Below are 25,283 nucleotides of genomic sequence, written 5' to 3'. Positions count from 1 at the left end.
TGCAGGATGTGGAGGGGAGGATCATGGAGGGGGGGGGGGGGGGTGGGGGGGGCAGAGGAATGAGAGTGAAGACTGACCAGAAATGCCCTTGGAAAGATAAGTGTCCCTCCCCCCCGTGTAACAAAATCAGGCACTTTGGTAACAAACAGCTCTGAATGTATAAAAATGCAAAGTGCGACATACTCATTCAGGAGTTGCTCACAGATCATTACTCGCACGCAGATGAGTAAATTAATGTTAAATACTGAGGCTGTAGTAGACCAGAGCAGATGCTGCACACTTTTGTTTTATAAAGGATTGGACAGAGAGGGAGTCCAATACGTATGGCTGTGATGATGTCAGCGTTTGCGAGCTCTTAGTGAGTGTTGGGAGGTGCTGCCTTTCATGGCGGACACGCCACGGTACGGCACGGCACGCTACGGCACGGCACGGCACGCTACGGCACGGCACGCTACGGCACGGCACGCTATGGCACAGCGCGGCTGCCCGCTTCTGCCTTTTGCCGTGTTCCTGTTCTCCCCTGGGATTCCTCTGCCTGCTTTCAAAGGCGTTCCAGCGGCATGATACAAGCATACCATCAGACGGCAAACGCCAAAAGATCTAACAGAACAGACAGGAACATGAGATGACCATAATGCAATTCACAATAGATATTTGAATAATTGTGGAAAACAATCCTATAGCTGGCTATAGCTTTCTCTCTATCTCTGACTCTCAGGTTTTTCCCAGTGTAATGATCAAAGCCTAGTATGTCTCTCTGCAGTGCTGTGTGATCGGTGGAGGGGGGTGGGATGCTTGTGGGCAAAATGATGAGCAACATGCTGCCCCCTTCTGGCTCGGAATACAAACTGCAGCAACATTTTTGTGCATTTCTCCACCAAGCAGTTACATAAATGTGCCCTTGGAAAATGTGAGGCTTTTAAAAATAGTTTATTCATCGATTGATGTCCACAGATATGAACACTCAGAAATGAAGAATAAATGTTTAAGAGAAGATGCTGCCAAAGCTTTAGCAATGAGGCGCCAAGCGATTGCAACAAATGCAATCACCTGTCAACTCTAATTACAATTATTTAAGTGATTTTCAAAAGCATTATCATGCACAATCAGATCTACAATCAGGCCTGACACCAGGTGTCATAATCCATGCAGCTGAAATCCTACAGAATTGCTTCCAATGAAATTTGTGTCAGAAGGAAACCATGAGCGTGGTATAAGAGAGCTTACCAGTGCAATGGGTGAATGGAGAAAACAATTGCACACACTCCCCCTGCTGGTAACAGGTGTGTATATGCAAGGCCCCTGAGAAGCTGTGGCGCTGAGGACGACCCCGGAGATGAGAGCTGGAGCAGAATACTAATGCTTCAGGAGCAGCTGCAGCCCAGCATGATGTGTGAGGGTTTCCTCTGGCCACCTGTCCTTGCCGTCCTGAAGAAGAAGCTTGTTACCTAGGGAGGTGCTTCATAAGTGAGAATAACAGGGCACTGAAGCATAGGGTGCTGAAGCACAGGGCACCAAAGGACAGGGCACCGAAGCACAGGGCACTGAAGTACATGGAGCCAAAGCACAGGGCACTAAAGCACGTGGCACCGAAGTACATGGCACCGAAGGACAGGACACTGAAGGACAGGATTCCAAAGCACACAGCACTGAAGCACACAACACTGAAGCACACAGCACCAAAGCACAGGTCACCGAAGCACACAGCACCGAATCACAGGACACTGAAGCACACAGAACCGAAGCACAGGTCACCGAAGCACACAGCACCGAAGGACAGGACACCGAAGTACACAGAACCAAAGCACAGGACACCGAAGTACACAGAACCAAAGCACAAGACACAAAAGCACACAGCACAGGACACCAAAGCACACAGCACCGAATCACAGGACACCGAAGCACACAGAACCAAAGCACAGGTCAACGAAGCACACAGCACCGAATCACAGGACACCGAAGCACAGGTCACCGAAGCACACAGCACCAAAGCACAGGACACCGAAGCACACAGTACCGAAGCACAGGACACCGAAGCACACAGCACCGAAGCACAGGACACCGAAGCACTTGGTACTGAACCACTGCTTCTATGTTATTTTGCTAATGTCACTGCTGAGGGCCACATATATATCATTTCAATGGGTCAGACCCAGAGATCTCTTTAATGGGGTGGGGAGGGGGGGGTAGTGTCTGTTTTAGAGAGTTCTGCTTCATTTTATGCAGACTTTGTATGTGTCTGAGGACCTGCCAGATTCTCCACACTGCATTTATGTCATCATAGTGGCTTTTTCCCCCTAACCGTACCACAATAACCTCAAGAATAAACACAGGACTTTCAATGGGTTTGTTGTAGCTTGGAGGATGACCTCACCATATATCTGTTCCTCACACAGGTTAAGGGACTGGGCTAACTGGGGACAGAAGGAAGATCCACCACCCCCCCCCCCCTCCATGGTCATCTTGGCAATAACCAGAAACCAAAAGGCCCAGGGGATCACCATGGTTACTATTACCCAGACACTGGGCCTTTTCATATATATGTATCAACCAGAGCTATAACCCTCCACACACACACAGCTGTACACCCAGCCTGACAGGATTCTGAAAAATCACTCAATGATGGGAGAAGTTTGACAGCAGAAATAGGGCATCCAAGCTCCTTAGATGGCTGTGATCGGGACGATCTGCCCAGTCTTAAACAGGTTCTCGGTGGGATGTGCAGAATCCTCCAACTCCAGCCTGGCTTTGCGGTTCTCCCACCAAGCATGCTTGCTCCGGTGTGGCTGCAGGTGTTGCCTAAAACATACTCAGATCTCCCTACTACAGCCATTATGTCCTTCATGTGTGCTGAGCAGCTAGCAGGCATTTGTGGCAGCACATTTCAGCACCGAAAAAGAACAGGGCCTGCTTTGTCCCACTTCCAATTCAGGAGACTAATTAGAGCTTTAATTACTGCTAGTGGTTCCACAATATGGAAAGAGCAAAATGGTTAAATTATGTAAGCAGCAGTTGAACTGTTGTTTACCACGAGTGGCACCGCTGGAGTGAATTACATAAAGAATGAATTGCTCTGTACTGCCCCCTGTGGGTATGATGCCACACGGCTTGCCCCTGGGAATCAGTCAGGATTGTTCTATGCAGTTCGACACACCTTTGCCTTTGTCCCACCTCCTTGCTTAATTCTAGGGTAACAATCGAAATACGCTCTGCTCTAAAGGCAATCCTCTCTCACCGACTGGTGGGGGACCGTGAGATTCCTCATCAATGTTTTATAGTCTTCACTTGGATACTTCATACTGAGAAACACATATCAATAGATACACTTTACTGATATCAAGGGTAAACTTTGGTACGTGCAGCAGAAAATGCCCATTCCCTGCTGAAGGCAAGCAAATCCCCCCTTTCAGATATACAATAAATCCATCCATCCAATTAGGAGAGTTGGCAGCCACACTGGGACTTTTGAGAATCACTGCACATCACTCCAGGACACACACATAAAACGTAACACATCCCCTCCTTCATCCTACTGCAGATCATGCAGGCTCCCCAGGGTAAACAAAATACTTAAAAAAGAGTTAAGAAATCAGGCTCTTTATTTATTTAGCAGACAAACCAATCTGTTGAAAATACCTGTTATGGTGAGTATTTTATACTTATATGTACCTATATTCAACACAACAATCTCTTGTAAGTTAGGCTTTCATCACTAGCTCCCAGTTTATTTGCAGAATAACTGTTATCCTGTGACCTTTCAGCTGATCTTCCTGAAGTGAACTGAAGGAAACAAGTGCTTAAGAACAGGCTGAACTTTAGGGATGGACAGACGCTGCGGCAAATGATCCACATATCCAAGCTGCTTGCTACAGCAGGCTTGTGATAATTGACAGTCCATAAGCGCTTTCCCTGTTACGAGTCATGGTGTTTCATCTTAAACCCTGACTCCGTTACCTAAACTTCTGCATTAACTGGGTCCAAGTCTGCGTCAATTGGTACTGCAAATAAACAAAAATTCAGCAATTTCATAAACCCAAATTACAAGACTGAGAAAAAATTACATGTATGACATTCAGCAAAAGCACCAACCACAAACTGCCAATGAACTTAATATTCAGCAAAGACACTTCTTACGGCTACCTTGTGAACACTGTGAATTAGCAGCCTGCTGTATAAATTATCGACCTTCCCATTACATTCGACCTCCTATCACGCTGATGCAGGCAAGATCTCAAGGCGCACATTGACGAACAGTTGGATTCCTTTCAGGCTACCCCTAAGGAGCAGTCGTCCTTCAAACACGGTGTCCCAAAGTGGCACAAATCCAGCCCGTTTAGCTGCACCGGAAAGCGCAAGTCCATCTGTTCGCACAAACTGTTTAGAGGTTAACAAGCTGCAGGAATCACCCACCACCTGTTACACGGCTGCACGAGGGGAGACCTGGAAGGTGACATCAAAATCAAATCACAGTTGGACATGACACGGACAACCAGGTCTGCAAAGCCAACTGCCCATCAGAAGCTCTGACATTCACTAAAACACAAAGGGCTTCCAACAAACGTGGCTATTTCCTGGATGTGCTGCAAAGCCATACGGATCATGCCGTACCTCCCGTTCCAGGTCATAGGTTTTCAGGTCACACTGAACGCCAGGAATCCCAGGAAAGAAAGATGAATCGGGGACGTCAAGATAATTTCAGCACCGAATTAGTTTAAAACCTTCACTATGAAACATAGAACCAGGTGGGCGTACACGGTACCAAAAAAAGGCTTAAGTGGTTTTTGTAACAGAACCATGTGACCGTGATTGGGGGGGGGGGGGGCGTCATTGTTCAGAGAAGGTGGCAGGCCGTATCACCAACAGCAACAATAACAGCTCACTATAGGTGGCCATTGCTGTACAAATCAGTGCTCAGTTTATAAAGATTTCACGCAACTCAGGGCCAGAAAGCCTTGCATTTGTAATCTGATACACCTTTCTGAACCCAAATTCTTTTTCACTCTTTCCTGCATTATCAGCAGCAAGAATCAAAGTGGAACAATTGTCAAGACACCAGCATATCATTAAGGTTATTTATAACAGTGGTCATTGACTTAAGGCCACTGATGAACAATTTGACACAGCAGTTCGAACCGTTCCGAAACCTACCATAACATCTGGTTTCTAATCAGCACTGCAGTTGTTTTAAAATGGCAGTTCGGAATGATTTAGACCTTCAGAGAAAGTAATTATCTTGCCTGTGCAGTTTTCCCGCAGGTTAAGTTTACAGTCAAAAGGTATTTGATGCGTTAGTTATGGTACGACAACTTCAAAACAGCACCCTGACCATCAGAGAGCATAGTACTGTTATTCAAACATGTATTAACAGAATAAATTTAGGGGAAGCAGCATGTGACGGACCAAACTTGCAGACTACATATTTGCTTCAAAGATTTCTGGCAATGACTGGCACACCAAGAAATTCTGTACTTATTGACAAGAGAAACTTCAAGATAAATGTTTATTAAGCCGCAAGGCTCCACAACAGCAGAAATCAAGTGGACACAAGCTGATCTCAGGCCGTCTCCTCCTTGGCGATGCGGTCCTTCTTGAGCACTCCCTGCAACACAAAAGCCGAATAAGCAAACATTCACTCTACACACTCAACAGGCCGACGCACAGAATAAGTTATACCATGTTCCCAGAGAGTGAACAGGGAGATCGTGCAAGACACATGACTCCCCTGCCTCACTGGGATTTATATAGCACTGGAATGGAACCCAAAGTCAGACTAAGGTCTGAAAGCAGGTTACGAACAGTGCAGAACCCCAGAATGCAAAGCGGTCTCAACGGGCAGGCTCCTCCAAGGTCACTTACCATGAAGGCCTTCTTTTCCTCCAGGGTCTGGAAGCGACCATGTCCAAACTTGGATGTTGTGTCGATGAACTTGAGGTCAATCTTCTCCAGGGCACGACGACTCGTCTGCACCAGAAGGGACTGAAGAGGGGAACAGAGTTCAGTAAAGGGTAGAGGGCACACTTACAATCAGCGTTGATGGCAAAGGAGTGAGAAGCATTACCTTGCGCAGAGTGAGCACCCTCTTCTTGGTCCCAACAACACAACCCTTCAGCATGACAAAGTCGTTGGTCACTTCACCATAGTGAACAAATCCACCCTATGAAGGGAGATTTAAGGTGAGACTCCAAACCACAATGACGACTGACAAATAGCTTACTGCTGCTTCTTGACTAAATTACTTACCAGTGGGTTGATGCTCTTGTTGGAGAGGTCATAATCTGTGGAAGCATTGTTCTTCACCAGCTTGCCATCCTTGGTGTGGTAACCCTGGCCAATTTTGTAAATCTGGAGAGATTTAGCAAACAATGTTGTTGAAACCGTGGATGGCATGTTCCAGGCAGGTTATAGGCCATAAAGACATTTGAGGAACCCGTTTTCTAGATTTCTCACAAAAGTATCACTGTCCGTGAGTAAGATTTGTTGACAGTAAAAATGTTTTAACCCAACTCGTCTTAAACCAGCTATCAAGGGCCTTGCAACATGACAATGGCTTGCACAGCAGTATCAACATTGCATGTTATACTGCACATCATGCAGCTCTACTGCAGACCAGCTCAAAGTGCCAATTCAAGAGAAAATGCGACAGGGATAGAATGCATAGCACGGCCTGCCAAACAGCAGGCTGAGGCCCGTCACTCAGCCTTACCTTTTTGTTGATCTCGGTACGGTGGTGGTAGCCCTTCTGACCGGCACGGGCCACTGAGAAGGCCACGCGGGCAGGGTGCCAGGCCCCAATACAGGCCACCTTGCGCAGACCACGGTGGGTCTTGCGGGGGAGCTTCTTGGTGTGCCAACGGCTGGTGACGCCTTTAGGGATTAGACGTGTTAGAGAGGGTATCTGCCTAGAAAATCTACTCCAAGCAACAGACTATCGGCGGTCACACACAAGATTGAGAGACTCACCTTTGTAACCGTGACCCTTGGTGACACCAATGACATCAATCATCTCATCCTGGCCGAAGACATTGCTGATAGGCACTGCCTGCTCCAGCTTCTCCCGGGCCCAGTCCACCTTGTCCGAGATGGAACCTCCGTTCAGCTGCACCTCCATCAGGTGGGACGACTTCTGCCTCAAGGGCAACAGGCGCATCTGTGGAGAGAGCAGACGTCACCGGTGATCTCGGGACTGCCGCTTGGGAGTCACCCCGCTCACTCGACAAGCACTCGAGTCTAACAGGGAGCGTGTTCTCAGAAGGAAGGCAGCATGGACAGTTTCCTCATGCTGATTCGGGCGCCACGCCTGACGCATTGTTCCGTGGTCTCATCACTGACACCTCTACCCCAAAGTCAAATGTGGCCCCCAGGACCCCAAGGTGCTGTGGGGGGCACACAACATGCTTAGCAAGAGCATCAAGTCCTGCAAGCACCCGAGGGGCTTCCAGAAGGGCTCTGTAGCTGCGTTTGAAATCAGGGGATGCATCCTTCTAAAGCTGAATCCAAAGACCAATTGTATTACAGCGGCGTGACGAGGTCGCCCCATTTCAAAGGCTCCTCCAAATGCAGCTGAGAAATGCACTACTGTCTTGTCAAGATTGCAAGATTAGTTGTGCAAACCTTTAAAGGGTTAGGGTTAGCTTACACAGGCTACACGAGTCCTTTGAAGGATGCAGCCCCTGAACTCAGACACAGCCCGTAAAGATGGCCTCTTCACTCATCTCACCTGGGTGTGGGCAATGACACGGATGACCTGGCAGTACTTCTTCATGGAGGCAAAGTCCTTCTCCAGCTGCTTCTTGCCCTCTTCATCCTGCCACTTCTTGCAGTACTTGGTGAAGGCCTTCTTCTTGGACTTGTACCTGGCATTGGGAATGGAGGTCCAGTTTGGGAAGGGGGAGAGGTCGGCACAGCTCCCTCATGGCCACGGAGGGCCAGCGGAAAGAGACTGAGCGCGGCTGCTCTCCCTCCACGTGAAGGGGGCATGAGGCAGCCGAGGCGAGGGGGTTTGGGCTCATGGCACGGCTTCTAGGGAGCCCTTTCCACCGGCCAGCGGAGCCTGGAGCTCATCAGGACGCCAGGCGCCCGAGCGGAGCTGCCATGGGATTGCCACAAGGTCAGTGTCACTGAGCACAGAACCCTGAACAGCGTTGCCCTGGCCAAAAACCACAAGCCCCAGAGTGGGGGGTCCATAGAGCCTGAATGGCTAATGCTACTAGCTAACAGTGTACTCATGGGGTGAGGACAAGCGACATGACATAACCATCTCACCAGTTCTTGTAGAAGCGGCGCTTGCACTCATCACTGATGTGCTCAGCAAAGATGGTCTTCAGCGACCTCAGGCCGCGTGGGGTCTGGACGTACCCCACAACACCCACGATAACCATGGGAGGCGTCTCCACCACCGTCACTGCCTCCACCACCTCCTTCTTGTTTACCTCTGAAGGGGGGGGGGAAGTGGAAAAGCCCTATAAATGACACTGACCCACCATGACTGACAATGGTAAGGTGTTACTGGCAACAATTCTCAGAATTCGACGTTCAGCATAGGGCATTAAGGCCCAATCTGTCCGCCCGTCGAGATTATCATCACAGGATAGGAGCAGCATGGATTAATATTCAGGATACTTCCGCTATCAGACCATTCTGATTGTCAGACCCAAAGAACCTTCAGTATACAGTTACATCCCCTCCCAATTACCACACACACACACACACACACACACACACACACACACACAACTTCAATACCTGATTTCAATGAATAAAAATTGCACAGCAGCAGGTACTTACTGGACCCCGGTCTGTCGACCTCGCGCACGATGTGGGTCATGCCCGCCTTGTAGCCCAGGAAAGCGGTGAGGTGAACGGGCTTGCTGGAGTCATCGCGGGGGAAGCTCTTGACCTTGCCACGGTGACGCCGGCTCCTTTTGCGGGGCAGGAACCCCAGGGACCCGTGGCGAGGCGCCGAAAACTTACGGTGTGACTGCAAAGGGACAAGATTTCACACGGCGTTAGCCATCGGCGCTACCCGGTGAATCACGTGATCGCTGCGGCTCCGTCCCTGCGCCGCGTGGGAGACGCATCACAGACCCGCCGAAACTCATTTTCAGAACATTAAGTCCGTTTCGCGTTACGGCATTAGTTAATTTATACGATTTGTCGACTAGGAATATACAAAACATCGTCTTAATACACAACAGTAATCCGTGTACTGGCCGCGCAGAGCAGGCCTCGACGGCTATGCTAATCCGTAAACTACCCAGCAAAGGTCGACAGCACTGACCATTTCTATTAAACTTACACAAAAAGTCATCAAACCCGACCAGATGCATTTACAGATAGACCGAGTCAGTCTGCCACGTGAAATAGGTTAGACCCAAATCAAGACAGGTCGCACGGCCTGGTCACGTTGTAAAGGCACAGAGAGCATATTCCATTTACACAAACTGCAGAACAATTTAAGCAATTACACATTAGCATACATACGACAAATGCTACTCAGCCATGCTAAACGGAACCGCTAAGAATCAATTTAAGAATCGAGGAAAAGAAACTAGATGTAGCTATAAGTTAATATTCAACAGACGCAATCAAATAAAAATATAACCACAGCTGATCGTATTTGACTCTGATAAACATTATTATGTGGATAACAGGACGATATCCTTTAAGATGATTTCAATTTCAAAAGGATTGCAGATGAGAAAACAAGACGATATCAGCACCCACCATATTGCCTCCAATCCGACTAAAAGAGAAAGAGCAAGTAGGCGGTCTTTGTTATTTATAACGGGACGTTCAGACGCATGACGCCATACGTCACACACGTCATGTTTGACACGTGGGAGGTAGCCGCTTGCAAGGGGCTAGTGTGCACCTACTGATACTGCCAGTTGTGGTCGCTGTTTCACAAATTAAACCTTATACTCTATTGGTTTAAAAATGTTTTTAAACCAATGTGCTGGACCTTAACACCTCCCTCTGATAACTGGATCCCGGACTTCCTGACAGACGCCGCAGTCCGGATCAGCACATCCACCTCCAAACTGAGCACTGGCCCCCTCTAGGGCTGGTTTCAGCCCACTGCTGTTCACACTGCAGACTCATTATGTAGTTCCAGGTGCAGCTCAGACCACATTATCGGGTTTGTTGGTGACACCACAGTGCTGGACTCACCATTGGTGAGTCAGCGTACGGAGAGGAGGTGCTACTGCTTTCAGACTGGAATAAAGGAAAGGCTGAAGGAGATGCTTGGTGACTTCAGGAGGACCCAAGCCGACCGATGGGGACCACACACAACCAGGCCCACAGTGGAGAGAGCAAAGAGCCCTGCATGGCATATGCGATGACCTCATCTGGACTCTCGACACCTCGTCCTTAACCAGGAAATCACAGCAGCACCTCTACTTCCGGTGGGGGCTCAGGAAAGTGGTTGGCATCCTCAACCACGTCCCATAAAGAGCAGCACAGAGAGCGCCCCGGCCAGCCACAAACACAGTACCCACAATGCCTGTAACACATGACCCCCAGTCCCCCTGCTCCCCCCAACCGTCCCGTGCCACAATTTACCAATAAGGGTTTAATACACCAGTCTGCCCCCCCAACTTGCATTAGCCACTTTCAGAGGTGGCAATTTCAGGTCCAGAAAGCAAAAATCCAGACCATGATTTACTTTCAACCAACCAGTTGAGCATAAAGAGTCACAGCACAGAATACTCAACTGGTTGGTTGAAACAAAATCTTGGTCTGGATTTGTACTTTCTGGACCTGAAATTTCCACCTCTGGCCACTTTAATGCACAGCCCTCTCCTTTTCTACAGAATGTCATTTACCTCTCAGAGTCTGACTCACCTGTTTTTATGTTCAGTGTCTGTATTTACTTCCTGTGCTGCTTGCAGTTACACGTGACATCACACCCGTCTTATCCTCCCTTCATTGGTTACCAGTTAAGTCTCGGATTGACTATAAAATACTACTGTTAACCTATAAAGCACTGAATGGCCTTGCACCAGAATACCTTAGTGATCTGCTGACCACATACAATCCCCCGCGCTTGCTTCGATCTCAAGGTGCGGGATATCTGTTAGTACCTAGGGTAGAAAGAGCTACGGCAGGCTGCAGAGCTTTCTCCTACAGAGCTCCTCAGCTGTGGAACGGTCTTCCCCCGGATGTGCGGGTTTCAGGCTCACTCTCAATATTCAAGTCTAGACTAAAAACACACCTATTTAGTTTAGCTTATAGGGACACTAGTTCTAGCTCTAGCTAGCTTCTCACTCCCAGTTAAACCTATAGTGTGAGGTGTAGAGCTGGGTGGGGATCGGTGCCATTGGCTTTGGATAAACTGAATTGACAGTGCTATCACTCTAGCTTCACAATTGCTTGTGGGATTGGAGTGATGACATTTCAGGGACTCCCCATGTCTGCATTCCCACCTGCCTCTCCCTCCTACTTATGCTGCCATAGCCATATCTGCCGGAGCATTGCACTTCATATTGCACTCAACTACCTTATAGCACTGCCTATAGTCTCCCTTACTTTGACTAATTGCATTTATTTCCCCTACTTCTCCTGGGGGGTGCTGCCTGGAGACCTCAATCTATCAATATGTCCAGCACACCCTGCAACATGTGACGCTGCCACTACCAATGACGTCCGTGCATCCAGCTCACCGTTCTGCCTGAGTCATCTTCCATGTATGACCCGCTCCCTGCCTTCTGGCTGCCTGGTGATTGGAGGGAGCGTTGGCACCGGCTTGTCATCTCCCCCCTGCTCCCCATTTGTGTTTCAGATTTAACTGTATTTGACTCTCCCTGCCGGCCCCTGGAGGATGGGCCCCCCCTTTGAGTCTGGTCCCTCCCAAGGTTTCTTCCTTCTAGGGAGTTTTTCCTTGCCACTGTCGCCTATGGCTTACTCACTGGGGGCTTTGGGTGGGGATGCTGTAAAGTGCTTTGGGACAATGTAATGTTGTGATAATGCGCTATACAAAAATAAATTTGTTTGTTGTTGTTGTTGTTGTTTGTGACCTCAGGGCTGTCTGGTCCTACCCTCACTCCCCTGTGATATGCTGCTATAACCGTCCTGGTATGTACTGCATCTTGCTGAATCCATCTACTGTACTTTGCACTGTCATGTAAGAAAACACAGAAAAGTGACAACTTCTAACACAGTATTATCCAGTTAGCAGAATCAAAATACATAACTAGTAATAATGCATTTTAATGTTTCACAGGAGAAACAGCCTCAGCGTTGATAGGAGTAAATGAAACCATAGTTAAGTGTAGTGCTATGCCTTAAGAAAACTGTTAAAAATTAATTCAAATGTTATTTAAACATATATGAGCATGTCGAACATAAATAATTTGGTTAATAATTAAAATTATGAATTTCCTGCTGTCCTTTATAGGAGGTGAGAGGAGTAGAGTGCCAGGGAGAAAGGGAGATATGGGGAAACTGGGGAGGTGTTGTGGAAAAGGGGGGGGGGACAAGGCGAGGAATAAGGAGAGGAAGGAAGGAGCAGAAAAGAGGGCAGAGAAGTATGCGGAGATGGAGAAGGAAAGAGAGAAAGCGACGAGTGAGCGAGAGATCGACACACGAAGACAGGAGAGAGATCAGGAGAAAGAGGAAGAAAGAAGGAGAGAGAGGGAGGGGAGAGAGGGAGGGGAGGGGAGGGGAGAGAGGCTATCACAATAAACTCAGACAGAGATTGAGCCACAGAGATTGAAGGGTGAGATACAGTAGAAACAGAGCGATTGGATTTTTTAAGTGGTTGAGAGGGGAGCCGCCCTTCAGCTACGTTCTCAGCTTCTCAGGTGGCGACGCAGGGAGAGAAAAGCGAGGTCGGTCGGCCACAGCTAGCCCGTTATTTGAGGCTTAATTTCAGACCTGCCGACGGGCGGAGAACAAGCATCTGAAGATGGAGGGGATGGCGTACGGAGCTGGCAAGGCTGGCGGAGCCTTCGACCCACTCACGTTTTTCCGGCAGCCGTACACTATACTTCGGATGGTATCCTGGGTGAGTAGGAGCGCTTTTAAAATCACAGTTAAATAAAAAGAGACGCGCAGGCGATTTACCAGCAGCGAGCTGGCAGGATAAGCCCGTCGTGGAGGCTGGACATGTCTTAAGACGCAGGGTTTGCGGCGCCCTGTTTTCTCACGACACAGGTGCTGCTTTTACGGGTGCGGGCAGGTGAGCTGATCGGAGGGCTTTCAGCATCTGCGTATTTATGCCACAAATTGTACTTTTAGTTTTATTAATGCAACCAGAGCGGTCACGATGACGGTTCTTGTTGCGACGGCTCGCCATCCTCCTCCCCCGATTAAATTAAAGGTGAGCTGCGTCCCTGTAGGATTTCGCACTAAGCAGAAGCGCAGAAAAAAAACCCGATGCGCGTCAGCCGAAGCGGCACATTTACATCTTAGCCCCGCTTTTGCATAAGCAGCATAGTATGAAAACGCTCATGAAAACACTCCTCGTGCTTTTCGAATTTAAATTAAACGAAAGGTGATGCAAACGCCAACGAAATTCCCACATAGGGGGTGTATCAGCGCCCGCCCCCCCCGTTCTGGCTCCGTGTCAGCGCCCAGCAGAGCCTCTTTGCGTCAAGGTTAAAGCCACTCCAATCTGTTGATTTCTCTCCTGTATGAAATGGACGGCTGCTCTGACGTTTGTGCGATGTGTACACTGATTACTATTATTGTCACAAGCGATTGGGATGTGTATATGCAACATTTACATGCCCTGTTTGCACTAATTGTACATTACCACCCCAAAGACGGCATCTGCAGGCTCCTCTGCTTGCTACTTAATATTTTGTTTCTTAAATAGGACCCGCTGCTCGTATTAATAGGTAACTTGTACCGGACGGTATTCACGGAATTGAATTGTTATTAAATGCTTATATATTTGTAGGAACTGTTTGGCTCACATTGATTCTGTGAAATGATCGAAATAGCTGACTTAATCACCATCGAAAGGCACTATAATCCCTGCGGTCTGTTTGTGTGCGAAGCGGGACCTTATAATAAAGTAACCCCAGTTTTGCAAAGTGGACAGGATACTTTAAAGTCGGTTTTTACAAAATCCCGCCCTGCCTTATCCTGCTTATCGTACACAGGTTGGGGGGTTTTCCATTCAGGTTGCATTTTTAAAAATGTGCCTTGTGTCATCTTTTTATTTTTTTTTTTGCAAAAATTCGAAATGGACTCAGTGTAGGACTTATTTTGGCTCGTGGTTTAACTACATTCGAATGACACATCTAATACTTACTACGCCTCGTACACCTTAGAAATGTAAATAGGCAGAGTATTCAGCCTCGGCGCTGCGTGGGATTGCTTTGTCCTGCATCCTTAGCAGTTGTTTTCAGGGAACTGTTGCTTTGATGAAACACGGACCGTAGCGTGGTTTGCTTTGCCACATTGCTGGTCGCCTGCCAGAAAATGGCCCCCAATTACATTTTGTACACTCATTACGCCCAAAGTATTCGATGACCTTTAATGGGCTACCTCAGCCGCGTTGTAATGCCCACACAATGAAGTCTCCAGCAAGATTGAATTTCAGTGGCACCTTGGCACCAAATAAAAATCATTGTCCTGCACTTTTCCTGCCCTTAAGCTCGCCGTCTGTATCATCCTGTCTGTTACGCTACTGTTTACGCACGTGTGCATCCACACTCCTGATGTTGGTTAGATATGGTTAGTTGCTGTGCTGTACCTACCTTCCCTATAGTTAAGCATTCCGGAGCGAGGAAGACCACCCACTTGTGTCCATGTCCAGCAGTGTGTATATGCCTGCATGAATCAGTCTGTATCAGGATAAAGGCATCGATGAAGGACGTTGTTCAGATCCTGGTTTGCTCTATTGACTGAATGTGTTAGGGACCAGCATTGCTTGAATTACATGCGGTCACACAAATAGTCTTGTTTGGCAGGCTAGGACACTGAACCCCTTTCTGCTGAAGGAAGTGACATCATTCCCCCCCCCCCCCCCCCCAACAGGACCAGGTATTCCATCTTTGTCCCAGGCCATGCTGGCTCTGAGCAGGAGCTGCACTAGCAGGACCTGTGCTTAGATCTACCTTTACCACTGATTTCTTCCTGGATATTCACAGAGAGAGTGACTTTGTGTTACGTAAAAGCAGAGCTTGCTGTCTTCAGGGTAATGGATCGCATACGCTGTGCTTTTGGCTCGTGGTCCCTCAGAGACGAATGGTATTCAGCCAGTATCTCAGCTCTGAAAGGTCCATGATGAATAAAAGCCACCCACCTTGCTGTGGAGATGGTCCAGCTTTCACCAGGCCTTCCCGTTGCTGCCCGGTCTGTCCATTTCTCTGTTTTTCTCCAGCTCTCCTCGCCTATGTTGGCTCTGCGTGACTCTAATTCGCTTGGATGCGAGGGGGACTTCTGCTCAGGGCCCGGAATTAACCATAATATGGGATCGCAGGTGACGCCGCACATGTCCTCCTTGTCATGAGGTGATGCCTGATGTCTGAGCAACAAGACTGCAGGCCTCAAAAGCTACTACTGTACCTGCTGTCTGCTCACGTTTCATGCTGTGATGTCATCATCTGGCTAATGACCCGCTGTCGTGCCTGCATGGCGTTATGGCTCTTCCTTCCATTAGTACCCCTATCTGATTTGCTATCTGTGTACACCTTGGATTAATTGCACTGTCATCCCCTTCAGTCTTGAACCATGACGTCACTGTCCCTTAGGGTGCGCAGGTCCTGATACTGCCGTACAAAGACAAAACTACGCTGACACTGAAACCGGGAAGAGAGATCTTTGCCCTGTGTTTTCAGTGTGGATTTTACAGTTAGGTTTTATCTATAGGTTCATTCCCACACATCATTTTCTTCAAAACTGAGCATAGTTGAACAAAGATTATATTATTGCAAGATGAAACAGAGCTGAGACGACCCGATTTTCAATCATAATTCGATTTTAAAATTGGCGTTTTCTCTTTGCACAGCGGTAAATTGCAACACACATGGGATTTAAGGACTGGACACCTGCACCCAGGCTTGATGCTGCTTTGCAGACTTACAGTTGTGACGTTAATGCTTGGGAAGGTCTGTGGCTCTATGCTTGTTGGACGGTTAGACGCTGTTGTCCAGTGATTTTCCTACATGACCTGATTTCAAAGCTAAACATAGTTTTGCACCTTGAAATATTATGTATTTTTTCTATATATCTCTCTCTCTCTCATGCACGCACAGAGACACAGACACGCTTGTTTCCCTGTTTCGAGAACAGGGTGGCAGGACATTGACCTCCTGGGGGCGACTTTATCATGTAAGTGAGCTCACTGCAGTATGTCCTTGTGCAGTGCATGTTTTACAGGATTTGCTGTATAGATCACATGACAGAAATGTAATGTGTTCAGACCCAGGACTCCAGTGCGGGATGCTGTAAGGACACTTAACACTGCCCGTGTGGGTAAGGGGAACGTAGCCCAACACCGCTTCCGTGAGCGAGGTGGGAGCCACGCGTGATCCGTCGTGATGCGTGACACTGCATAGGCACGTCCTGTCATGCCAGCGGGACAGAGGTGGCTTTTTGGGGTCACTGTCACTGCTGGTTCCCTTCACATTTTTCTGGCTTACTGTGTGTTTGTCTACCTGCCCTCCCTGTCCTGCCACCATTTTAGTCTCTGTGACCTTGTGCTTAGTGAGATGGGGAGAGAGAGAGGGAGGGAGAGAGAGAAAGGGGAGGGAGAGAATGGGGGGGGAGAAAGAGAGAGAGAGAGAGAGAGAGAGAGGGGGAGAGAGAATGTAAAAGATGGAAGGAGGGAGGGAGGGAATATGATTGTCAGTGATTGTGAGTCACACACACACTTATAGAACCCAGAAAGTGTGACTGAAGTAACTGAAAGAGTCATTCGTTGTCGTGACCCCCACCATTCTGACTGATCCCAGCCAGCTTACGTTGGTGGGGAATTGGCTCAGAATCTGAGGCCATGATACTTGATTGTTACTTCCAGGTGGGGGGGGGGGGAGTTTAAGTACGTCAGGATCCTGTTCACCAGTGACACTAAGAGGGAAGGTGAGAGTGGCAGGCGGATCAATGCAGTGACTGCTGTTCTGTGGGCCCTCAGCAGGTCCGCAGGCTAAGTGACAGCTAAGTCGTCAAATGAGACTGCAGTTTATTGGCCAGGCTGTGGACCTCTCCTCTTCCTCCTCCTCCTCCTCCTCCTCCTCCTCCTCGAGTTGTACAGCAGGTAGTTCTGGTTAAGTCTCCTCTCTGCATGCCGTAATACTTTAATAGCTCAGAGAACGCCTCCGCAGCAGAAGACCATCGGTCTAGGTCCTCACGTGGGCTCCAGCACAATGCCCACGTTCACCACAAGCTGCAACCTTGTGACCATATTAAGTGGCAAATGCAGGTTAATCTCCTGGATGCAGAGATGGACTAGGCATCGCGCGTAGGGGCAGCATGTCGGCGACTACAGCATTGCTGGGTCTGTATGCATCTCTGTGGCCGACTGCTGGTCCCATCGTCTGTCATGATAGATGTAGCGCTGGCTACAGGCAGGTCAGGTGACCCAAGATGGGGGGCAATTTGAGATAAGGAGGCAGCAAAGTAGGGGAAGGTTTTACTGTGGACCGAGATGCTGGATATGGATCATGCTTTTTCTTCTTTCAAACGTGGAGTCAGCCTTTGAAATTCTGCGCTCTGTCGCCCTTCCTGTGGGCTTAGAATAAATAAATATAAAGGAAGGTACGCGCTCTCTGCGTGGTGCAACCCTGATTCCCGTGTGCATGTCCTCCAACAGGAGCAGGGGGCGTAAAACGATCATCAGCATGTTAAAGGAACCAGAAAACCTCATTGAGGCAGAGCCGCTAATTGTGGGTTGAAATAATTAAGGGCGACGGGAGAGAGCGGCCTGTGGGATAGCGATTGAGCCTCGTCGCCGCGATGTGGCGGCCGTGGCTGTCGTATTCCAAGCGTGCAGAAGGTGGCGCCGAGAGCAGTGGTGGCTATTCAGAGCTCCGGGTCCATGTTTAAAAATGGCAGCAGCAGGAGGCTGCGAATATGTCACATGCTTGCCATCGTCATTAAAACGTCGTAGCGGGAATCCTGTGACTGAAAACTGGGCTGTTAAAGTGCTCATATCCTTTGGGAGGGGAAATAATTCAAGTGACTTTCGTGCCACTTTTCGTCTGGCCAAAATGAACGTGGGATTGGGTGGGTGGAGCTAAGAGATGGGAAAAGGTGGCTGGAGGAGCTGGGAGGGACATTCAGGAAAAGCAAGCACCTCAGTTCCCTTTTTAAGGGGATAGGAGCTCAGTGATTAGCTCTAGAATGTGATTCAGGCCTCTTACTCGCAGTGTCAGAGCTGCCTTCTATATTCAAGTTTTTTGTTCAACACTGACTGTGTTTATAATAGGATATTAACGCAGAGGAGGAGTGTGATGCATAGTGTAAAAAAACAGCTAACGCTCTTTGTATTATTTTGTGGGTTTTTCGAAGTGTGAATGATGAATGTGATCCTTTGCCATAGTCTGAGACTAATTATTTTGGGATTAAACATGAGCCGGGAGCGTGCTTCTCGCCGGTAAGGCGTCAGCAGTTTCCATGTGTTCCTGTCACCTTGCTCGGAATAAACCAGCACCACCGGGGCACCGCAAGGTCGTAGTGTTCAGCCCCCGGAAGGAGCGTGAATGCGGGAGCTGACAGGGCCGTGGGCAGGTGTGCTGGCTGTCACGCTACCCGCCGGGTTCAGGGCAGACAGTAAACCTGTCCTGCTGCAGTACAGGCTGTGTGTTTCCCCATTTATAATGCATACAGTTCATTTATAAAGTTCCAAGCAGCAGAATGAGGGTGCAAAACTATTCCTGGTACTTGAACTAGCTGGATTAGATGAATTAGGTGTGGATTAGGTGTGTGTGTGTGTGTGTGTGTTACACTATGTGCCAATCCTACTGTAATCTTACGAAGCCTTGGTGGGTCCATATTTTTTTTGTGTGGGTGAACTGTATTTTCTGACCCCTTCCCTTGGTGTCCTTCAGGGTTTGCTTTCTTCCCTTTTCTAAACAGAGAGCACCATCTAGTATGGTCAGAAAACACTGCAAATGGTTCATGAAGCGTCATTTTGGCCATCATAGAGGATAGCATATTGGATAGAGGGGGCCATGCGGCCGGGCATGCACACAGCAGAAATACAACCGGTTACGGTATGCGGAGGGGGGCCGTGCGGCCGGGCATGCACACAGCAGAAATACAACCGGTTACGGTATGCGGAGGGGGACCGTCGGCCGGGCATGCACACAGCAGAAATACAACCGGTTACGGTATGCGGCGGGGGACCGTCGGCCGGGCATGCACACAGCAGAAATACAACCGGTTACGGTATGCGGCGGGGGACCGTCGGCCGGGCATGCACACAGCAGAAATACAACCGGTTACGGTATGCGGAGGGGGACCGTCGGCCGGGCATGCACACAGCAGAAATACAACCGGTTACGGTATGCGGAGGGGGACCGTCGGCCGGGCATGCACACAGCACAATTACAACCGATTACGGTATGCGGAGGGGGACCGTCGGCCGGGCATGCACACAGCAGAAATACAACCGGTTACGGTATGCGGAGGGGGGCCGTGCGGCCGGGCATGCACACAGCACAAATACAACCGGTTACGGTATGCGGAGGGGGACCATGCGGCCGGGCATGCACACAGCAGAAATACAACCGGTTACGGTATGCGGAGGGGGACCGTCAGCCGGGCATGCACACAGCAGAAATACAACCGGTTACGGTATGCGGAGGGGGACCGTCGGCCGGGCATGCACACAGCACAATTACAACCGATTACGGTATGCGGAGGGGGACCGTCGGCCGGGCATGCACACAGCAGAAATACAACCGGTTACGGTATGCGGAGGGGGACCGTCAGCCGGGCATGCACACAGCAGAAATACAACCGGTTACGGTATGCGGAGGGGGACCGTCGGCCGGGCATGCACACAGCACAATTACAACCGATTACGGTATGCGGAGGGGGACCGTCGGCCGGGCATGCACACAGCACAATTACAACCGATTACGGTATGCGGAGGGGGACCGTCGGCCGGGCATGCACACAGCACAATTACAACCGATTACGGTATGCGGAGGGGGACCGTCGGCCGGGCATGCACACAGCAGAAATACAACCGGTTACGGTATGCGGAGGGGGACCGTGCGGCCGGGCATGCACACAGCACAAATACAACCGGTTACGGTATGCGGAGGGGGACCATGCGGCCGGGCATGCACACAGCAGAAATACAACCGGTTACGGTATGCGGAGGGGGGCCGTGCGGCCGGGCATGCACACAGCAGAAATACAACCGGTTACGGTATGCGGAGGGGGGCCGTGCGGCCGGGCATGCACACAGCAGAAATACAACCGGTTACGGTATGCGGAGGGGGACCGTGCGGCCGGGCATGCACACAGCAGAAATACAACCGATTACGGTATGCGGAGGGGGACCGTGCGGCCGGGCATGCACACAGCAGAAATACAACCGGTTACGGTATGCGGAGGGGGGCCGTGCGGCCGGGCATGCACACAGCAGAAATACAACCGGTTACGGTATGCGGAGGGGGACCGTGCGGCCGGGCATGCACACAGCAGAAATACAACCGGTTACGGTATGCGGAGGGGGACCGTGCGGCCGGGCATGCACACAGCAGAAATACAACCGGTTACGGTATGCGGAGGGGGACCGTGCGGCCGGGCATGCACACAGCAGAAATACAACCGATTACGGTATGCGGCGGGGGACCGTCGGCCGGGCATGCACACAGCAGAAATACAACCGGTTACGGTATGCGGAGGGGGACCGTCGGCCGGGCATGCACACAGCAGAAATACAACCGGTTACGGTATGCGGAGGGGGGCCGTGCGGCCGGGCATGCACACAGCAGAAATACAACCGGTTACGGTATGCGGAGGGGGACCGTCGGCCGGGCATGCACACAGCAGAAATACAACCGGTTACGGTATGCGGAGGGGGACCGTCGGCCGGGCATGCACACAGCAGAAATACAACCGGTTACGGTATGCGGAGGGGCACTGAAGGTAACATGGCTGCAGACAGTCTACGAAAAGCAAATGTAAGTGAATTAAAAAATGTCTTTTACATTTTTAGAATGTAAGACTTTGACCTGTGCAATTTGTGGATGTTTTACATTTTAGATTTGAAAACGGGTTCGACCTATTCACTGAAAAGAACCTGTTCAAACGAACGATTCGTTCAGGAAGTGGCTGTCATTATCATTCACTTGGACAGCTGCTTTTGCGTGCAAATAGTGTTTCTTGCTAGACCGTATCACATTGTCGTTTCCGTAGTGCTTTTCTCTCCGACTGAAAACCGTGGAGCTACAAATGCATTTCTGTGTTGTACTGGACTTGGGTACTAATGTATCAGTCATATTAGAACAGATTTGTGATGTGATATTACGCAGTGTAGCAGAACTGCCAGTGTTATAAATGAATTGTGGTTCATTTGGTTGCATTTCTTAGTGTGACTGATTTGACTAATTTCATTAGTGTTGCGCATAATCCGAGATGCGGTATTTGAGATATAACCCTGCTCCGCCGACCTCGGGCTTCCAGTGGGTCAATATGAGGTCAAGAAATACATGGGTGTATCGACTTGGAAGTACATGGGTGAAATGACTACGGCAAAAGACTTCGACAGACTTCATGGTTCTACACTAACATGAAGATCATTTTCTTTGACTTTGCAAAAGAGCCACGTACACAGAGCTATTTACAGTGTTTCTTGTATTCTCCCAAAATGCATTTTGAAAAGTAATGAGAGTGGTCGGTTTGATGGGATTAGGTATCATGTGCGAACAGCTTTCCCATTGGAGGACGAAGGATCGCTGGAGTGCTCAAGGTTGACGGTGATATAAGCAGTTGGTCGGATGGGATTAGTTTGGTTATTTGGAAACAACGCCTGAAGATGACCAGCTAGATCCTGAAATGGGCAGTAGGCATGTGAGGTCTCCATGGTAACGACAAGCCTGGGAAGGGTGGTTTGGTCTCCATAGCCAGAGTGGTTCAGTGCTGCAGTGGACGGAGCCCCCTCTGGCCTGCCTCCCACCCCTCACGGGCAGGAGGCCCGGGACACCGCTGGGGTGCTGCGTGAGGCGTGGGCGTGCGGCTGCCGAGGCGGGACTCTCACACCTCGCGGCGTCGGTGAGAAGTGACTCGCACACGCGTAACACACAGCATGCGGCCGTGGGCTGCGTTAACTCCTCGTCCGCAGTCGGTATCCTCAGCAAACATGAACGTGCACTAGACTGGCTGAGGGAAACGTCCTGGTAGGACCCTCCGACCTACTGTGTCTGTTTCTCTCTGCCGTGGGCATGCTCCCTACCCCTCCCTCACTCTCTCGCTCGCTCTATCCATCTCGCAGGCCCCACAGTAACAGATGCAGCAGACAGCTGCTCATGCTGCAGGTTGGGCCAGGCGCCGCCCCCCTTCCCCCTGTGTCCTACTTGGGTGCCTCTAATCCTCTCGGTAGCGTATGGGTCTGCCTGTAGCGGGATGGGGGTTGTGTTGGCAGTGACTGACGGGACGCTTGGCACCGAGACACAACATTCGAGCCGAACGACGCGGAGCAGCCAGAGCTGAAGCTGGTCCGCATGAAGGACGGGCTGCTGGTGCCATGAAGTGTCAGTCAGGGAGAGCTGATTGGCCAGCCACTGCCTGCTGCCTCTTCCTCTCCCCAGGTGCACTGACGGCCATGTTGTCTGTGCCCCGCAGCTTTTCACCATCGTGATCTTCGGCTCCATCGCCAACGAGGGCTATGTGAACCGGCCCGAGGAGCTCGAGGAGCACTGCATCTTCAACCGTAACCAGAATGCCTGCAACTACGCCGTCACCATGGGAACACTGGCCTTCCTGTGCTGCGCCGCCTTCCTGGTGCTGGATGCATACTTCCCGCAGATCAGCAGTGTCAAGGACCGCAAGAAGGCCGTGCTGGCCGACATTGGCGTGTCCGGTGAGGCTGGGGGCCACGTGCAGGAAACTAATTCACAGATCAGATGAAGGATGTTAGGTTTAGGATTAGTGTTTGGCATAGGATTAGTTTTAGTATTAGGGTTACATGTGCTACCATAACTGAAAATAAGAACAGTGACTATTCTGAGGGGTTTTTCAGAAGAAGAGAAACGTCCATTTGATTCTCCTTGATCTATCTCCATCTCTCCACTTCCACCTCAGCCTTCTGGTCCTTCATGTGGTTCGTCGGTTTCTGCTTCCTGACCAACCAGTGGCAGGCCGCCAAGCGCCAGGACAACCCGCTGCAGGAGGGCGCCGATGCCGCTCGGGCCGCCATCACTTTCTCCTTCTTCTCCATCTTCACCTGGGTCTGTATTGTTCACCATCTCGTCCTTAAGCAGCACCGTATCTATCTGACTTGCCCTTTCATGAGTTTTTTTGACAGGAATACACAGACCTCTATCCTTAGTGTTTCACTTATGCACAGATGCTGAGTTTGCACTGGGCTGGCCTGTACAACAAGGGGCGCTCCACTGACCTGTGTGGCTTCCTGTTTTATAGGGAGCTCTGGGCATGCTGTCCTTGGAGAGACTAAAGAGAGTGTCTTTTGAGGAAGAGTACAGCAGACAGTTTACCCCCCAGCCCGCGCCCCCACTAGTCTGACACTAATCCTCTCTCATCCACCCCTAGATTTCGGGATGCATTACCTTACACCCCTGCCTCTCTTTGGTTTGTGTTACACAAAACCATCAGAGCCACTTCTCTGGGATTTGTCAGTGCCCATTGTTAGGATGCTAGATCACGCTTAAGTGATTTACCCTTTTTGCTGTAGGAAAATATGATTACAGTCAGTCCATCTCGTTGATCATGGAAGAGGTTTTATAATTCATGTCTCTGTGTCAACCTCCATCCATCCATTTTCCAAACCGTTCATCCTTCTGGGCCGCGGAGGGTCCAGAACCTATCTTGGAAGCTACGGGCACGAGGCGGGGAACAACCCAGGATGGGGGGCCAGCCCATCGCAGGGCACACCATTCACTCACATCTGTGTCAAGCTGTTTGAGATTTTTCATTATTATACACTTTATTTTTAAATGTCTATCGCATTATTTTGCATCTGCTGACAGATTTAGTGCCTTCCTTTGAAGGTGTCTGACTGCGTGATCTACCAGCTGGTTAATCACGCGCCGGTCGTCAGGGTGAAGCTTCGCGTCTGTGAGGGTCAGTGAGCATCCAGGAGCAGAGTCTGTGTGGAGACAGCGATTGGCTGCTCTGTGGCCATTGGTAGCAGCGATAACAGCAGCCGTCTGAATAGCGCGTTTTAACTTGCGCCGTGACGTGCTGCCCTCAGCCTGCGCCGAGTCCCATACACTTGCCGGCCCGTCATTCCTATGAGTAGCTGAACCTCAGTGCTTCTTCCTGGTGACGGTCAGACAGACTGTAGCCCCCCCCCCGTAGTGCAGACAGTACTGTTCTCACTCCGGCAGTATCTGAAATACCCTCTGTTTGCGTCAGGCTTCATTTTGCTTGTTTCTCTAGATTGTTTTAATGAATTTAACATGTGTATTAATTAAAAACTTTGAAAACCGGACGTGCTGACTTACTGTGTAATTGTACTGAAAATGTCTGCTCTGTGGAACTGCGGTGAAACACTCTCACCTGAACTTTGATGCTGACTAACGGGTTTATTATCTTTGCTAATCAGACTAATTCTCTTTCTCTCTCTCTCTCTCCTTCCTCCCCGTTTTCTTATGCTTCTTACCCCCCCCCCCCTTCATACCTTCATAATTAACCTTAAAACTCCCATCCAATGTACATCCATCTACGACCCCTCTCATTCACCCGCCCCACCGTCCACTGTACCCGTGTCATTGGCCACGCCCCCCCCATCCCACACTGAAGGCGGGGCAGGCTTTCCTGGCATACCAGCGATATAAGATAGGAGCTGACTCCGCCCTCTTCTCCCAAGACTACGCCGACCCCAGCCAAGAACCAGGTGCTGCTGGGGCCCCCTATAGCTCTTACACGGGGAGTGACCTGGGCGGTCAGGACAGCACCGGGTCCTACCAGCAGCCGGGCTCGGAGGGGGCCTTTGACGGGGGGTACCATAGTCAGGACTACTGAACCGGGGGGGGGGCGGGGCTGAGGGTGGGCATTGGGGATGGGGGTGTTTCTGGGTAATCCATTCGGGGGCATCTACAAGGGCGACACGGGTGAGAGCTTACCAGTTTGCCTTTAGTGGGGGAGATCAGTGTTGGTTGTCTTCATCATGCCCAGCTGAGTGAGTTTGGTGC

At 50.0% G+C, this 25,283-nt stretch overlaps 2 protein-coding genes and 2 non-coding genes across 5 annotated transcripts; 1 reads left to right on the top strand and 3 right to left on the bottom strand.

Annotated features, from left to right (window-relative positions):
- Positions 1-5,486: 5,486 nt before the first annotated feature.
- rpl3 (ribosomal protein L3) lies at positions 5,487-9,817 on the bottom strand. The gene is made up of 10 exons (XM_023796850.2): positions 9,724-9,817; positions 8,785-8,977; positions 8,263-8,431; positions 7,718-7,853; positions 6,961-7,147; positions 6,704-6,864; positions 6,241-6,342; positions 6,059-6,154; positions 5,857-5,976; positions 5,487-5,599 (listed from the first exon to the last, which is right to left on the bottom strand). The coding sequence occupies exons 1-10, from the start codon at positions 9,724-9,726 to the stop codon at positions 5,555-5,557; spliced, it is 1,212 nt and encodes a 403-aa protein (XP_023652618.1). The 5' UTR covers positions 9,727-9,817; the 3' UTR covers positions 5,487-5,554.
- LOC111835988 (small nucleolar RNA SNORA54) lies at positions 5,673-5,803 on the bottom strand. The gene has a single exon (XR_002836320.1). It is a non-coding gene; the product is annotated as a small nucleolar RNA SNORA54 (small nucleolar RNA).
- LOC111835989 (small nucleolar RNA U83B) lies at positions 7,239-7,332 on the bottom strand. The gene has a single exon (XR_002836321.1). It is a non-coding gene; the product is annotated as a small nucleolar RNA U83B (small nucleolar RNA).
- Positions 9,818-12,498: 2,681 nt separating the features above from the next.
- LOC111835971 (synaptogyrin-1-like) lies at positions 12,499-25,113 on the top strand. Of its 2 annotated transcripts, none has more exons than XM_023796817.2 (4): positions 12,499-13,006; positions 22,753-22,990; positions 23,212-23,357; positions 23,551-24,580. In XM_023796817.2, the coding sequence occupies exons 1-4, from the start codon at positions 12,908-12,910 to the stop codon at positions 23,650-23,652; spliced, it is 585 nt and encodes a 194-aa protein (XP_023652585.1). In that variant the 5' UTR covers positions 12,499-12,907; the 3' UTR covers positions 23,653-24,580. The 2 variants fall into 2 exon arrangements, with proteins under 2 accessions (XP_023652585.1, XP_023652584.1); XM_023796816.2 differs by lacking the exon at positions 23,551-24,580 and adding an exon at positions 24,892-25,113 and having other exon boundaries at positions 12,505-13,006.
- The last annotated feature ends 170 nt before the right edge of the window (positions 25,114-25,283 follow it).

The sequence above is a fragment of the Paramormyrops kingsleyae genome, chromosome 22 (genome assembly GCF_048594095.1).
Source record: "Paramormyrops kingsleyae isolate MSU_618 chromosome 22, PKINGS_0.4, whole genome shotgun sequence".
NCBI lineage: Eukaryota > Metazoa > Chordata > Actinopteri > Osteoglossiformes > Mormyridae > Paramormyrops > Paramormyrops kingsleyae.
The sequence above is the reverse complement of the archived record's forward strand: the minus strand, read 5'-3'. Positions and strand labels throughout refer to the sequence as shown.

Excerpts from the sequence above, each read along its gene's own strand:
- rpl3 (XM_023796850.2), bottom strand. Across the intron at positions 7,148-7,717 it reads GTGTCATTGCCCACACCCAG|ATGCGCCTGTTGCCCTTGAG; the intron begins GTGAGATGAGTG and ends CTCTCTCCACAG. Across the intron at positions 6,155-6,240 it reads ACAAGAGCATCAACCCACTG|GGTGGATTTGTTCACTATGG; the intron begins GTAAGTAATTTA and ends CTCCCTTCATAG.
- LOC111835971 (XM_023796816.2), top strand. The coding sequence starts at position 12,908 with ATGGAGGGGATGGCGTACGGAGCTGGCAAGGCTGGCGGAGCCTTCGAC. Across the intron at positions 13,007-22,752 it reads TACTTCGGATGGTATCCTGG|CTTTTCACCATCGTGATCTT; the intron begins GTGAGTAGGAGC and ends TGTGCCCCGCAG. Across the intron at positions 23,358-24,891 it reads TCTTCTCCATCTTCACCTGG|GCGGGGCAGGCTTTCCTGGC; the intron begins GTCTGTATTGTT and ends CCCACACTGAAG.